This window comes from Calypte anna, chromosome 9 (assembly GCF_003957555.1).
Source record: "Calypte anna isolate BGI_N300 chromosome 9, bCalAnn1_v1.p, whole genome shotgun sequence".
Lineage (NCBI taxonomy): Eukaryota > Metazoa > Chordata > Aves > Apodiformes > Trochilidae > Calypte > Calypte anna.
Window position 1 is genome coordinate 24,607,505 of NC_044255.1, and position 14,485 is coordinate 24,621,989.

The 14,485-nt window shown below is 42.8% G+C and overlaps 1 protein-coding gene across 2 annotated transcripts in view; it reads left to right on the forward strand.

Moving 5' to 3' along the window:
• The window catches only part of PLCH1 (phospholipase C eta 1), a 47,544-nt gene that overhangs the window by 17,887 nt on the left and 15,172 nt on the right, over nucleotides 1–14,485 (forward strand). For both annotated transcript variants that reach the window (XM_030456473.1, XM_030456472.1), the window contains exons 4-10: nucleotides 1,858–1,987; nucleotides 3,872–4,042; nucleotides 9,734–9,827; nucleotides 10,096–10,299; nucleotides 10,631–10,751; nucleotides 12,244–12,415; nucleotides 13,959–14,066. In XM_030456473.1, coding sequence (XP_030312333.1) covers nucleotides 1,858–1,987; nucleotides 3,872–4,042; nucleotides 9,734–9,827; nucleotides 10,096–10,299; nucleotides 10,631–10,751; nucleotides 12,244–12,415; nucleotides 13,959–14,066 — 1,000 coding nt within the window. The remainder of the gene's footprint in view (nucleotides 1–1,857; nucleotides 1,988–3,871; nucleotides 4,043–9,733; nucleotides 9,828–10,095; nucleotides 10,300–10,630; nucleotides 10,752–12,243; nucleotides 12,416–13,958; nucleotides 14,067–14,485) is intronic.

Genomic DNA, 14,485 nt, shown 5'->3' on the forward strand with positions numbered 1-14,485 from the left:
TTTGGAAAACTCTGAGTAGTAACTCCTGGCCAGCTCCATTTCTTTTGGTGTACACCAGCTACCTGTGGTGATGTCTGTGTGTACTTGTCAGCCTCCATCGATTGTCAGGATCAGAAATCTTTAAAGCTCCTTCAATATTTATTGCAGCCTAGTAACAAAAGTGAACTTCTTCTAAAGATCAGATCTATTGAATATTTTCTTAAGTGTGCTTTTTTTCACAACAGTGCAGACAAGCATGGTAAATACAGAGAATTCTTCCCTAAGCAAAACAAAACCCACCAACCCACAAACAAAATCAAAACCAACAAACCCATCTTGATGAAAACTGCACCTTTCCCTTCTGGCACGCAGAAATCTATAGTGGTCACTTGTACCTGCTCCTTCTGGAGAACATACACACTTCAGGCATTTTTAATTTAGATTTTCAGTCTTTAATTATGATTCAAAGATAGGCACATATCCATTTGGGGGATATATTGCATGCTCTGTTGCACACATACTCAGCTTGCTATATTTATCCGTTAGTTTTCTGTGTTCTCTACTGCTGAAAATCACTTCAAGTCTTGTTGGTGTTATCAAATGTGGCAGCTGGGAAACTGCAAACAAAATGACCCTGTACCAGTTCCAACTAGTGTGAGAACTTGGCAAAAGCTGCAAAGAGGGGGTAAAGGGTGGTGGTTAGGGAGTAGAGAAATTCAAGTGGATGAAAAGAAGAAGTGGAAGAAATCAGAGCAATATTTGAAAAGTACATTCTGAGAGGAGAAGCCAGTAGCAGAAATGAGAGCACAATGGGGCTGGTGTTGTGAACCAAGCTGTAAATAATGGTCATGAACCAGTACCAGTTTTAACCATTGCAGTGAAACTGCAACAAGGGCAGGGAGGAAAAAACTGACTCATTGTCACCTCAAACCCATGTAAGCCTGCAGAGCACCCCAAGAAAAGATTGTTAAAGGTCAGGCCTTTGCTGTGTGAAGATTTGCCTCCTGTTCTCTGAACCTGACAGCTGGTGGCTTTGTGTGATGCCATGTTGTCCTTGTGAGGGGAGAAGCAGCAGATCTATGAACCTCACCCATTTTCTCTGTGCAGCTTACAATTTGTGGAAGGTGTGGCACAAGGTAAGGGCAGAGATATCAAACAGAGAGTGGTGGACAATGAAGTTGTCCAGAGATGGAAGAGTTATAAGTATATTGATGAAAGAACTGTGTGACAGTCTTGGAGGAGAGAGCACAGAAAAGCAGGAGTGGTAAATCTTTAATGAGGTTCTTACAGAAACCACAGGTGGATAATAATGTACTTGGGTCTTTCACAGTTTTCCTTGGTCCATCTTCCCACACTAGGTTAACATCATCCCTGCTACAGGTGGCTGTTGAGCTTGATTCCTTTGTGTCCAGTCACAAAACCAGTAGCCCTCAGATAGAATTCCATGGAGCTTAACAGCATAGTTGTTCCAGGTAGGAGGTAGAGCAGCAAGTTGTACCAGGTGGCATGCAGTAGTAAAACTGCTTTGGTTTGGCACCAGTGTGGGGAGAACCACGTAGATGGTATCAGACCTTTGCCAGCAATGACTTTATTTCATGGTGTACCCCAAGAGCAACAATGCAGACTGTGGGAAGGCCTAATTGAAGTGTTTTGCCCAGGGATGCTGACTTGGAAAATCCATGTTTGTGAAGGCTGGATTCAGTAATGCTGAGCTCTTCTCCCTTGAAGCTGTTACTCTCCTCTGCTAAGCAGAATTATCCCTCTGCCCAACTGCAGAGCTGGGATAGTGACTTCTCCTGAGTCCAAGTGCCCAACTGCTCCATCTCTCCCCTCTGTGAGGAAATCCCTCTCTTGTACCTTCCCTTGACACGTTTGCAGCTGGGTCAAGCAGACCTTTGAGGAAGCTGACAAGAATGGGGATGGTTTGCTGAACATTGAAGAGATCCACCAGCTGATGCACAAGCTGAACGTCAACCTGCCCCGCAGGAAGGTCCGGCAGATGTTCCAGGTTGGTGGCCTCTAACACACTGTGTGCTGCCAGGTTCTGGTTCTGGAGAGATCCAGAACAGCAGCTGCAAGATGGGACTTGAATTCTGCCCTTTTCAGCACCTCACTGATCTCTTACAAGTCTTAACACTGTAGACAAAGATACATCAGAACGTTGTTTTATTGACATGAACCACATAGAAGACAAGTTATTAATGTTACTTTGCAGATGCATTATTGTTTTAATCCCTGAACTGAATTGTTCTGGGCTAGCACTGATAGACAATGAAGTTAACCTGTTTCTATTGAAAACCTTTTTCATTTCCTTTCTGGAAAATTGTTTATAGGAATTAGCTTTATGAAAATAATTAGAATTTTTAGTAGCTTCCTCTTACTTAGCCAGAATCAATTTTTTGCATATGTTGTCTGCAAACAGTTACCATTTTCCACCAGCCCTGGTGCTAACTGCAGGAAAGCAACTATAAACCAGGGACGTGACAAAAAGCAAAATAAAATTTTCTTAATTCTTCAGAAACAGTGCCAGGCAAAAGCTGGTTTGCTAGGAAATATGGGCAAGTTGAATAATCTACTGTGGTTGAAAGTGCTTTGTTTGTCTGGCATAAATTCTGCACTGGAGTTTGTGTAGTGTAAGTTACTCCCTAAAGACCTGGGAAGTGTGGAAACCAGTGGGGTTGTGTTGCAAAGGTGAAGCTGGGTTGTACTGATTCCCACAAATTAGAAATGCCATTTAAGATGCAGAGTAGGTACAAAATGATTTAAAATTTTATATGACACCAAATAGGGAATTATTTTCCTCATAACTTACTTGTGATCAGATGCCACAGCAGGGAGGGTGTGATGGGCTGCAGCTCCCTGAGACCCATGGGGTTTGGTGATGCTGTTGGGTTCTGCAGGAGAGGCAGAGCTGTGAAGCTGTGTTCTGGGGGAAGGACAGTGTAGTTCTCTCAGCACTTCCCAAGTGTTAGTAATGAGGGAGGGATGAGCTAGCAGCCCTCAGCCTTTGTATCATCAGGGCCAACTCCCAGTTAAAAACAACCAGGTTTACTTATTTGGGGAGCAATAGCATGTTTCTAAACATTGGTCTTGCTTTCTCTCCATTATCTGCTTACAGCCTGAAACTTGGCAGGAGTTGTAGCTTCCCTGAAGTCTCTTTTTCATGGACACCTACCTAACATTTGACAGCAGTTGTCCAGAATATATTCTTTGTTTTGAAAAGCCAAAGCAATCCTCTTAGGCAGATGTTCACAGTAAAAAGCTTGTATTAACATGTGTTAAGTGCTGTTTTCTTCTCTTCCTATCTCTGAGGATAAACAAAAGCTGCTACCAAGACTGGTGCTCTTTGGCATGTTTTTTGGTGTGGAATCTCATTGCTGCTGCAGCAATGAGACAAACCTGGTTGTCCTCCCCCACAGAGTGCTGTCGGGGGGCTGAGAGTGTTGCAGTTTGAATTACAGTGAATTTAAGACTGTGACATTGTCCTAAATGTTTTAAAATGTTAGGCTCTGTTGTCAGAGGAAGCCACAGAGTGAAATTACCATCTTCCTCCCTATGCTTTAATCCAGGCTGACTGCAGGCATACAGGAGAGTAACAGGGAGCAGAATAAAGTCCAGGGTGAGCCTCTTTGCATGGGAAACAAATTCAAAACTCAAGATGTCATTGAGACTTTCACAGGGGACCTCTGGCTTTTGTGTAGTGCCTGTTTGCACCAGAAAAAGCCAAGAGATGGTACTAGAATTTTGCATTTATTTTAGCCCACTAGACTTTGAGTCTGAGCAGAATCTTGCACACTAGGATTTATTAAATTGCTGTTCATGTCCATAAATGCTGTTTGTTCCCTGAATTCACCTGTGCTTAGCATGCTAACTGAGTGTCTTGATTGCTTAGGAAGCAGACACAGATGAGAACCAAGGAACCCTAAATTTTGAAGAATTCTCAGTGTTCTACAAGATGATGTCCTTACGTCGAGATCTCTATTTATTGCTCTTAAGCTACAGTGACAAGAAGGATCACCTCACTGTTGAGGAACTTGCTCAGTTTCTAAAGGTGGAGCAAAAGGTATGGGAATACTGTGCATCCATATGTAATGTAGATATCACCATGTAAATATATTCCATATAAATATAGGGAATATATACATCAATATATTCCCTATATTCCAGTATAGGGAAAGAATTTTATGGAGAAGTTTTGATTACACTTTTGTGATACAGTACAAAGTGGGATATTGCACCAACCTGGCCAAGGGCAGGGTGCCCTGGATTATATCTTTTTTTACTCCCTTTACGTTGTCTTTCCCAATTTTTCTTCAGGAAAGTCTCTTTTCCAGGCATTCCTCAAAGATTTGTGGGACTTGTGCAAAGAAAATTCTGTCTGGAGGTTGTGTTTCTATCTGAAGCTTCTCAGAGAGAAGCAATTCAGAGGGAGGGGTCCAGGGAACCACAGGAAAATGTGCACTGATAAGGAATTTAATAAAGAAAACTGAAATTAAAACATAAGTAATTTAGGAAGCCACGCTGGGTAAAGACTGGCCATTTCCCCCTGATGTGCTTGTGAACAAACTTGCTGAACAGAACAGTCTTTAGCCACCCCTAAAAATGCTGCTCCAGTGGAGATTTTCATGCCCATCCTGAAAGCTGCAGTGAATGACTACAAAGAACCTGCCAAAGGAGCCCAGGGAAAGAATTTATGCACTGGACAGTGAGGAACACAGAAGTAACTGATCCCTTGTTTGCTTCTGGTGATTGGTCCTGGGTTGTCTGTTTATATTGTGAGTCCTTGCTGAGTCTTGTTCCAAAACAACCTCACAAAAATAAATACTAACACCTGACCTAGGAGAGCATCCTGGCTATAGATGGTGTGTTTTTCCTGCAGTCACTGGGTAATCTCCTGTGCCATTCTGGGATCCTGCCTGTGATGACTGCTTTTTCTGAGTTAGCCCTAGCATCAAATCTCAGCAGTTTTCCCTGGATTTCCCCCTGATGGCCATTGTGGGAGTTCTCTGGCATGTTTGACTTCTTGCTTTTCCTCCTCCCCCTTGACACGTGGAGCACTCTCACTTCACACATCTTGCTGTGACAGACCCAACATGGATTCCTTCAAGCAATCTGCTCCTGATAATTCTACTAATTACAATTTTAAAGCACAAACTGTTTGGATGTTTTCCCCTTTATGCTGTTTCCCTCAGTCTTCCTTAGCTCACTGCTTTTTCTTTTGTTCCATTTTTAATCACTGCTTTCTACTTGGAGGCCCTTCAGTGCCCTTCAGTGGAGCACCCTTGACAGCAGCAGCAGCAAGGTTGACACTGATGAGAAAGCAAAGCAATGCTCCAGGGAGGGCATGTTCCCAGAGATGCTGCAGTGCAATGGTATGAGACAGCTTTCAGGGACCTGGAGCAGGGAGACAACATGTGAAAGAGGCTGAAGAGCACATTATGAAACTACTGATAGAAGAGAAAAAACAAGTGGGTTGTTAAGTCAGGCATTCTGCATCCTCTCATCTTTCTGTTCAAAATGCTGAGTGTGGAGGGGGTCAACAGCTATAAGTGCTCAACATTATTTCCTCCTTCCTCCCCCCAGAAAATTAAAAAAAAAACAAACTAAAACAACTAAAAAGAAGCATGATCTCCTGTGCATGAACCCCTTGGTGCACACTTCAGAAGCACTTGCACTTCCTTTGCCTCTTGTCTTCCCACTTCCCAGTATTCACAGTGTGAGAGCAGATTTACTCTTCAGTGATTTCAGGACCCAGATGTGATAACAATGTCCTTGGGTAAGATAAGATTGCCTTCTAAAGCTGACAATGGTTCAAATCATAATGCTGCTCTCAAGTGCCTTCATCCAAACAGCATTTTGGTTTTGCTCTTGTCTGGCTGCTTGGAAATCTGTGGACAGTCTGTCCAACTCCATCTGCTGCTCTTTTGGCAAGACTTTTAAGTAGCCTGCAGCCTGAGGATAGAACAAAAGGCTTTGTGGTTTTTGTTGACTTGCTAAAATGGACCCTTTTTTATAGGAGAGCTCCCTGTTGCCTCCACAGAGCTTGTGAAACAAATTATTTCCACTAAGGTGCAGTTAAATTGAGCTCATTCCCACTGAAATTGCAGTTATATGGCTTCAAATGTCAGATGAGCAGAAGGTAGGCTGCTTTCCCTGGAGTGACTTCTGATCCTGCTGCCCTCTTAGCACAAGTGGCTGTGAGTGAAGAGCATCCCTGGCTGTCCAGTGGTGGCTGAGTGTTGTCCCTTTGGGAGTGTCCTTTCTCACTAAGCCACATCCATGTCTGAGCTGGTCCTCTCCAGAAGCTGAAGTTTCCTTCCACAGCAGATCTCCAGGCTCCTTTGCCTGACAGTGCTTGTCTCATGCTTGTCCTTGAGTGGTGGGGCTTGGGTGAAACAGGCTCTATAAACATCACCTTCCTGCTGAGGAGCAGCTTTGCAGCTGCTGGGCCCTCTGGAGCTGCATGGTGAAGTGACCAACCTCATTCTGCCCTGGCCTGGAGAACAGTTCTGCCCTGTGCTGTCGTCTGATTGCTGCCTGATTCCCTCCTCCCTCCAGATCACACCAAGTGCTTTTATTTCAGTGCCAGCAGAGACCTTTCTGACTCCTGTGCTGATGGCTTTGTGCAGGTCCAGGGCAGATTTGGTGTGACAAACCTGAAACCTTTAGTTTTGCCTTTTTGGGGTGAGGTTTCCTGAGTGCCTGCTTGTCACCTGCTGCCTTGCCATGGATCACTTACTTTACAGCACAGTTTTCATCCAGCTGAGCTGTTGCCTCCAGCAGTGATCTCTGCATGCTCTGGGCAAGTGCTGCAGGTTTTATGATGTGTCCTGCCACACACCCAGTGACAGCAACCAGCTGGAAGTGTTAATCCCTCCCCATCACCTTGGTACCACGCTGTGTCTGCTCTGGTTATCAAATGGAACTGGTGGCAAAAATTAATGCCCCAGGTCACATAAACTGAGCTGAAGAGGCAGTCATTATATAACAGTTACACCCTCAGAACATGCACATATAATTATGTAAAGCTTTCACTCAGTGATTCCATACAGGTCAGTGCATTTGGAGAGGGTGAGTTTACTCTCAGTGCTTGGCTGGGCTACAGTGTCAGAGGAATGCTCAGTGATGCCATGAACAGTGAAAACCTGACAAAAAGTAGTAAGAAGTGGGGATTAAATACACTTTCAGAAAATGAATGTTTTGAAGTGACTACACCTGCTCTCTTGGAAGTTTTCAAGCAATATAACGAGTTCCTGTATGCCAGGGAATGTCAGTGTATGTGAGGCTATGGTCAAAAACCTGAAGAATTTCAGGAACCAGTACCTGAAAAAACTAGGAAATCATAAATATCTGTACATGGACCTTGAAAAGAAGGGAGACTGGGGAGCTTGTTAATACCAGACGAGGAAGACAGTGCCAGATCATCATGCCTGGTCAATCCTCACTGCTTTCTGCAAAAAAACCCCTTTTTGGCTAACACAAACTCTTGGTTGGAAAGCAAGCTGGTGCTTTCTTCCCCCTCTCATGCTTACACAAAAGGAATATCAGTCAATTGATTTATGTGTTGACTTGGTAGGTCCTGACATTTTACATTGACATCTTGCACTGGAAAGAATTGGAAGAATGTCTTTGCTTTTATTATTTATATTTTGATTTTTCTTACAAATTGATTAACTGTGACCAACTACAGCCTAAACCATCAGAGCTCTGATGAGACACTGGGGGGTTGGCATCTTCTCTAGGAACACCTGGCACTAGCATTGCACTTTTCTAATTTCTTCCCTTTTTTCCCCCACTACCAAATCCTCTACTTTGTATTCCTTTCTCTTATTTCCTTTCCCATGAGAATGGGAAGTCAGAACAATTTCTCATCATTGGAAATGCAGTGTGCTGCAGCTTCAGATCACAGTACACTTTGGGCAGTAGCTTTGCCTGACCTGCTTCCAAGGAGACTGGTGAAATCAAAAGTGATTTCTTCCTTTTTTTCTCCCACCTCTGCACTGAAGATTAAGGCTAGCATAGGTCTCATTGCTCATTCCAAGGGTGATACTCTATCAAAGAACTAATTTGCATCAAAATTAAAGCTTTAAACCAGGAATATAGAAAGTAACTCTGTATCAAACACATTCTGGAAGCTCCACTACTGCCTGTATCAGTAATCCATCTATCTAAATGTTCAGCTATCAACATTGATCATTACTATTTGATATTACTTTTAGTGGAATAGCTTAAAGCTTAATGAAAACAAGTTTAAATTAGTATCTGAAGTTGTATCTCTTAAAGTACAGTTAAAAAGCAGAAATCAGCAGAGTTTTCTCAGCTTTGGACTAGGTTAGATGTTTTCATTCCTAGAGCACACAAGTACCCTGCCACTCAGCCATCAGGGAGCCCTGGGGGATAAGGGAAAAGTTAATTCCAAACAGCTTGTGCTGAAGGAGGACCTGCTATGAGCAGTGTGTGCAATCAAACAGCAACCTCTACTTGAGCTAGGGGAATCAGTTATCTTCTCCACTGAATTGTTCTCATTCCTATTATCCTCTGTAATTCCTGCAGGCATCTTGTGATCTCTGGCTTAGCTAGGAGATAAAAATAAAATGTTTGGAGAAGGAATTGGGCTGAGCCATGCCTTCCCTGTGCCAGAGGAAAAACAGAGGGAAGGGTGAAGGGAAGAAGGGCTGGACAAATCTCCAGCTTGTTCAGCTTGGGTCACCACATGAGCTGAGCTGCTCACTTGGTTGCCTTCCATTGCTGTACTTCTAATGTTGGCATACCCAGTTTTGCCCCTCTGCCAGTTTTTGATCCTTAGGCCATAGCCTTTTTGGTGCCAGAGGTGTGGTTACTCATGGCACCCACATTTCTTAGAAGGAACTCAACACTTGACTGGTTCAGGCCCTTAGAGAAGACCACAGAGTGAACCTGGTGTGAAGAGTGAACCTGGTGTAAAGAGTCAGCCTCAAGCAGTGAATGGAAAGGTGCTTGAAATGAACAGCCAGAGGGTTTGGTGTCATCATTGCCATCCTGTGATTATATTAGCAAATAAAACTGACTGTGCCCAATCTTAGTTCTCCCTTTGGTTCTCTACAAGTGAAGAGAGGCAGGAGGGTAAGAGAAGATGAGTGACAGAAGCTACTTTAATTTTCGAGGTAATCTGTGTATGGTGGTACTCTGGCTCTGCTTGTCAGTTAGGACTGCAGTTGTGGGCTAGGTGAAGCTGATGGCAGAACTCTTATTTGTTTCAGAAGAACTGCTGGGTTTCATTTCAGAATCTAATTACTTATCTCCTAGCCTGTATATTACAGTGAGCTCTCTTCTAAATAATGAAATCACAGAACTGGAAAATGCATGAAAATGAAATCAAACCCTCCAAATCCTTTTGTATGTTAAAGTCGATTATATTAAAGAATACAGTTTGAATTCCAGTGCTATTGCCCAGTACAACCATTATTAAATGTGTTTAACAGCTAATTTTCATCTTTAGACTAAAATGCCACAGCTTTTAAGTGATCACTACCTCTCACTCTTATTTTTCTACTCAAAGCCAAGAGCTGTGAGGTTGGTGCAACACTGAAAAAGTAAAATAAAACCTTTGAAATCCTTTTGCAGTCAGTGTTCCTGACTGTCCTGTTCATGTTTGACTGGACTCAGTGTCTGGTCATAAGATTTTTCAGCTGGACCTAAAAACCTAAAGTAGATTTTGCCATGTTGGTGGATATGGTGACAAAAATAATTGTCCCAACACTGATGTTTTTTGCAGATGAATAATGTAACTCCAGAATATTGCCTTGACATCATACAGAAGTTTGAAGTATCAGAAGAAAACAAGAAGCAAAATGTTCTTGGCATTGAAGGTAGTGTTTGATTTTGATACTGGTTTTGTCTTTATATAATACAGTAGAATAGGAAAACTATGCTGCAGAAATAGAAAATAGAATAGGAAAACTACAGTAAACTCTAGAGCAGAATAACAGGGTTTTGGTTGTAGCTGCTCTGTGGTTCAGTGGTTCTGGAGACACGAGTTAGCACTGATGGGCAGAAGCAGAAGGCAGTGCTGGAGTGCAGATTGTTGGCTGGGTGAGAGCTGCTGCAGCCCTGGCAAAACTCTGTCTGTGTTCTAAGGTTTCACCAGCTTCATGCGCAGCCCTGCCTGTGATGTCTTCAATCCCCTGCACTGTGAGGTGCATCAGGATATGGACCAGCCCCTCTGCAACTACTTTATTGCCTCTTCTCACAACACATACCTGACAGGGGACCAGCTGCTGTCCCAGTCCAGAGTGGAGATGTATGCACGGGTGCTGCAGGATGGCTGTCGGTGCATTGAAGGTACAGTGAGTGCCCTGAGGGCTGGCTGGAGCAGGAGGGTGTTACTTATTTCAAACACAAAGCCAATGGTGAATTCAAGTTAATGCTGTGCTGTCTGATTAATTGCAGTAGTAAACTCCTTTTATAAGGGGAGGAAAACAGTTTTATGTTGCAGATCTCTGATTTGATATAAGAAAAGACTGTCTTATTAATCTGAACTCAGCTGGTAGGTCATGATAGGTTGAATGAAATTCTAATGATGAAGCAGGAGTTCTGCTGGCAAGCCAGATCAACAGGAATGGATAAGATCTTGAGCATCTCTTTGACACATAGCTTTTTCTTGTCTTACTAGTGGATTGCTGGGATGGTCCAGATGGAGAGCCTGTAGTGCACCATGGCTACACTCTGACTTCTAAAATACTCTTCCGTGATGTGGCTGAAACCATCAATAAATATGCCTTCATCAAAAATGAGTAAGTGCAGAAACAGTTTTGAAGCTGCACCTGTCTGTCTTGTCAAAATCAATGGCACTGGGAAGTGTGTCAGTTCCTTTAAACACACTGAGAAATTATCAAGTTGGTTCTGTTCCCCTCTACATTGCCTGTGTCATATTTATTGTTTGTCTGTGTGAGCTCTTTCCATTCATCAAGTTAGAAAGTTCAACCTCAATTAGGAAGCTCTTTCATGCATTGTAAGCTCAGTAATATTTTGAACAGTCTGAGACTACTGAATATCTACAGATTAGTTTGATCCTTTGTTTGCAGAGAGCTTCCCACTCATATCCACAGGGATGTTCTTAAGAATCAATATCTTAATATTCTCTGCCTCAGAAAAACCCTTTATTTCAGTAGGAAAATTGAAAAGCTGTCTCAGCATGAGGAAATACCAAGATGTGGGGTATGCTCAGGTTCTGTTTTGTTTGCCATGGTACCAGCAGTAGTTTAACAAGACAAATACACCAGTCTCAAGTCATGAGGAGGTATACAGAATTCTGAGTAGTCTAGAGAGAATAAAGGGAAAAGGCTTGCTTCTCTTTATTAGAAAAGAGAAGAAAAAAAATCTGAGCCATCAATGGACACGAGGGAGGGGGTTAAAAAAGCCAAATAAAACACAGAAAAAGCCCAGAGCCATAAGTTTGGTGTTATTGATTAGAAATAGGGGCTGGTGAATTCAGAACTCAGAGCTGTGGTTTCTTCAGTCAGTGTGTAGTTGGGCTCTGGGGTTCCTTGCCATAGGATTCTGGGACTTGTAAGAGGTAAGAAAACAACTGGGCAAATTTGTGGGAGAAATGGGCTTTTATATACAGGAACAACATCTTTAGATCAAGGATGTCTTGAGCTGCAAATTTCTGGAGCCTGAGAGAGTCTTCCAGATAGTGTTGCTAAGCTGTTCTCCTCCTTCAGAGTCTGGGCATCTCCAGAGATTTGGTCTGACTCACTGTGGCTGCACTTAGTAAGGCAAAAGCAAATCATTCCTGCAGCTATCAGTCTTTGGAAGGTGAGCAGAAAGCAGTCAGCATTTCCTTTAAATCTCTTGATTCCAAAACCCAGTTCTCCAAGAGCCTGTTGATCACTTACAGCTTATGAAGACTTTGTACGTGGCTTGCAAAGGAATAGTGTAAGTTCTGCTCAGCTCCACAGAACAAGCCTTTGCACTGCTGATGAGCTCTATTGCAAGTTTCTCTGTGCCTCACACCCAGTGATCATCAGCTTCAAACTTGGTCACCCTGTGTGCTAGTGGGAAGGTTTGGAGGAGAGGGCAGAATCCCCTGGAGGACTGTCTGAGGGATTCTGACAGAGCAGGGGTTTGGGGTTCATGTGTAGAGTCCTTTCTCCCAGAGTGAGTTTGTTTCCAGACTACTGACAGTGCAAAAGCAAACTGTTTACATCAGTTTATGTATTAATCTGTGCAGGTCTGCTCCTTTAAACACGTAGTGGTGACAGCTTCTGGTGGTTTTGTTCCTAGGTTTCCCGTGATACTGTCTATTGAAAACCACTGCAGCATCCAACAGCAAAAGAAGATTGCTCAGTACTTGAAGGAGATATTTGGTGACAAACTTGACTTGTCATCTGTAGCCACTGGAGATTCCACACAGCTTCCCAGCCCTCAAAATTTGAAAGGGAAAATCCTAGTGAAGGTAACTTGCTACTGGTGGCATGTTCACAATGCAGCAGAGCTCAGCAGGTGGGATTTATCAGACATTTTCCTTGGCTTTGGAGAACCAGTTCAGCAGAACTGTGTGGAATAGTGTAGAGGCACTAAGTCAGCTCAAATCTGAGTTTTTTGGAGACACTGAAAGAGTTTACCTTGGCCTTCATGAGTGTCCTGGAGTATTTCTGTTAAGTGTTTCAACAGGGAAGTGGTATCAACAGTAGTGGAAGTAAAATTGTTTCTGAAGCATCTTAGCTGAGAGCCTGCAACTTGGAGGAGCTTATTTTTAAATCTTCACACTAAGTCTGGAGAGCAGAAAAATTATATGAAATGAATTGTTTGAGTAGAAGGAACTGGGACAGTTACCTGAACCTGATATGTTATCCTTTTGTTTGTCTGTTTTGTTATTAGTGCATATTAATCTGGATGGCTCATTTCCCTGTAGCATCTAAACATTATCATGCAGTGCCTCCTTGGGCCAAGTATTTTGGTATAATATAAAAGTGCCTGAAAACTTCTTTCATTTTCTTGCATTCCCCCTCACCTTGCTATGAGCAGTAATTCAGGAAATGAAACTCTTCATGGCTCATCAGCTGTGCTTGTGAAGGAACAGCACTTCAGAAGGTGGCTGCAAGGAGCAGGGAGAGAGGCCCTGGAGCTCTGTGCTCAGTGTTGTGTGCAAGATTAATTGTTTGAGCCTCCCAGTGTAAGTGGATTTGCTCTGAAAGGGATTCAAAGACCAAGATGGATAGAATAAGAAAGAAATTCAAGGCAGGCTTTTGAGAGGCTGATTAATAGAGTTGTGGCTTATTAGGTTGTCTAAATTTGACACATGGGGGCAATTCCTCCACTGTTCTCTCTTTGGATACTGGGGTGTGTGTGTGTGTGTCCATCCTCTGTACCAAGCTGGCTGCAAGGACTCACAGTTTTTGTTTGATGTTGGTTTGAACATATTTCAGTGTGCAGAATAGAGCTGACTGAATTAGAAAACCTTTGTGTACTCAGCTGTGATGGTGAATTCCTCTGAATCCATTTGCTTGTGGAACTTCTAGTTAATGAACCCTGCAAGCCTGTGGTGTGGGTGTGGCAGGGAGTCAAACAAATAGAATGTAATGTCAGTCCTGCCACCACACCTGGCTTGAAATCCTACTATAGAAATGCACAAAAGGCAAGAGAGATTTGGTTAGCTGTTAGCACCAGGGTGTTGAGCTGGTCTGGAGCACACTGGAGTTTGTAACTTCAGGCTGGTTCTTCAGCTGACAGTGCTGAAACACTGGGAGTAATTGCAGAAAGGTGTGGAGCTGAGCTAGTGTGATCAGAATGAGGAATGCATTTTTAAATGTCCCAGGATCTTTCCACAAAGCCCTGCCTCCCATTCCCTGCTCCATGTAAGCAGCCCTCCTGGAAAAGCTAAAATCATATTTAGGAATTAGCATCTTGTTGAGAAGTAAGCATAATTTTTATCTCCTCACTATTGTTTTGTTCTGGGGTTTTGTGTCTTTTTGTTAATAATTTTTTCCTCATTTTAGGGTAAAAAGTTGCCATGCAGTCTTGGAGCAGATGCTGAGGAAGGAGAAGTTTCAGATGAGGATAGTGCTGATGAAATTGAAGATGACTGCAAATTAAAGCCCTGCTATGTATGTGCAAACACACGTTTCCCAGGACTGTTTCATCTCTACATTTCTTACATGCATACTCCATAATCCTACTTGAGGCAAATTAGAGGTTTTAACTTTGATTTTGAACTCAGGTCCTTAAGATGTGGAAGTTACCTAATTCCACGTTTCCATATGGAAATGCATTGTCTGGAAATGCACATTTTGTCACTGAAATCACAGAAATAACAGAGCCAGGTACATGGGGAACACTATACAGAAACCACTGATGCCAGCACTGTGAGCATGGGAGGCTTTGTCCAGATTCTAATGTGTAGTACTCAAGGTAATGACATGAGGGAATTGCTACACAATTCCTAGATGAAAATTATGCAAGGAGTTGTACAAATGAAAAAAATTGAGATGTGAAACATTGTTTTTAACCCTTCTGTTTCTTACTT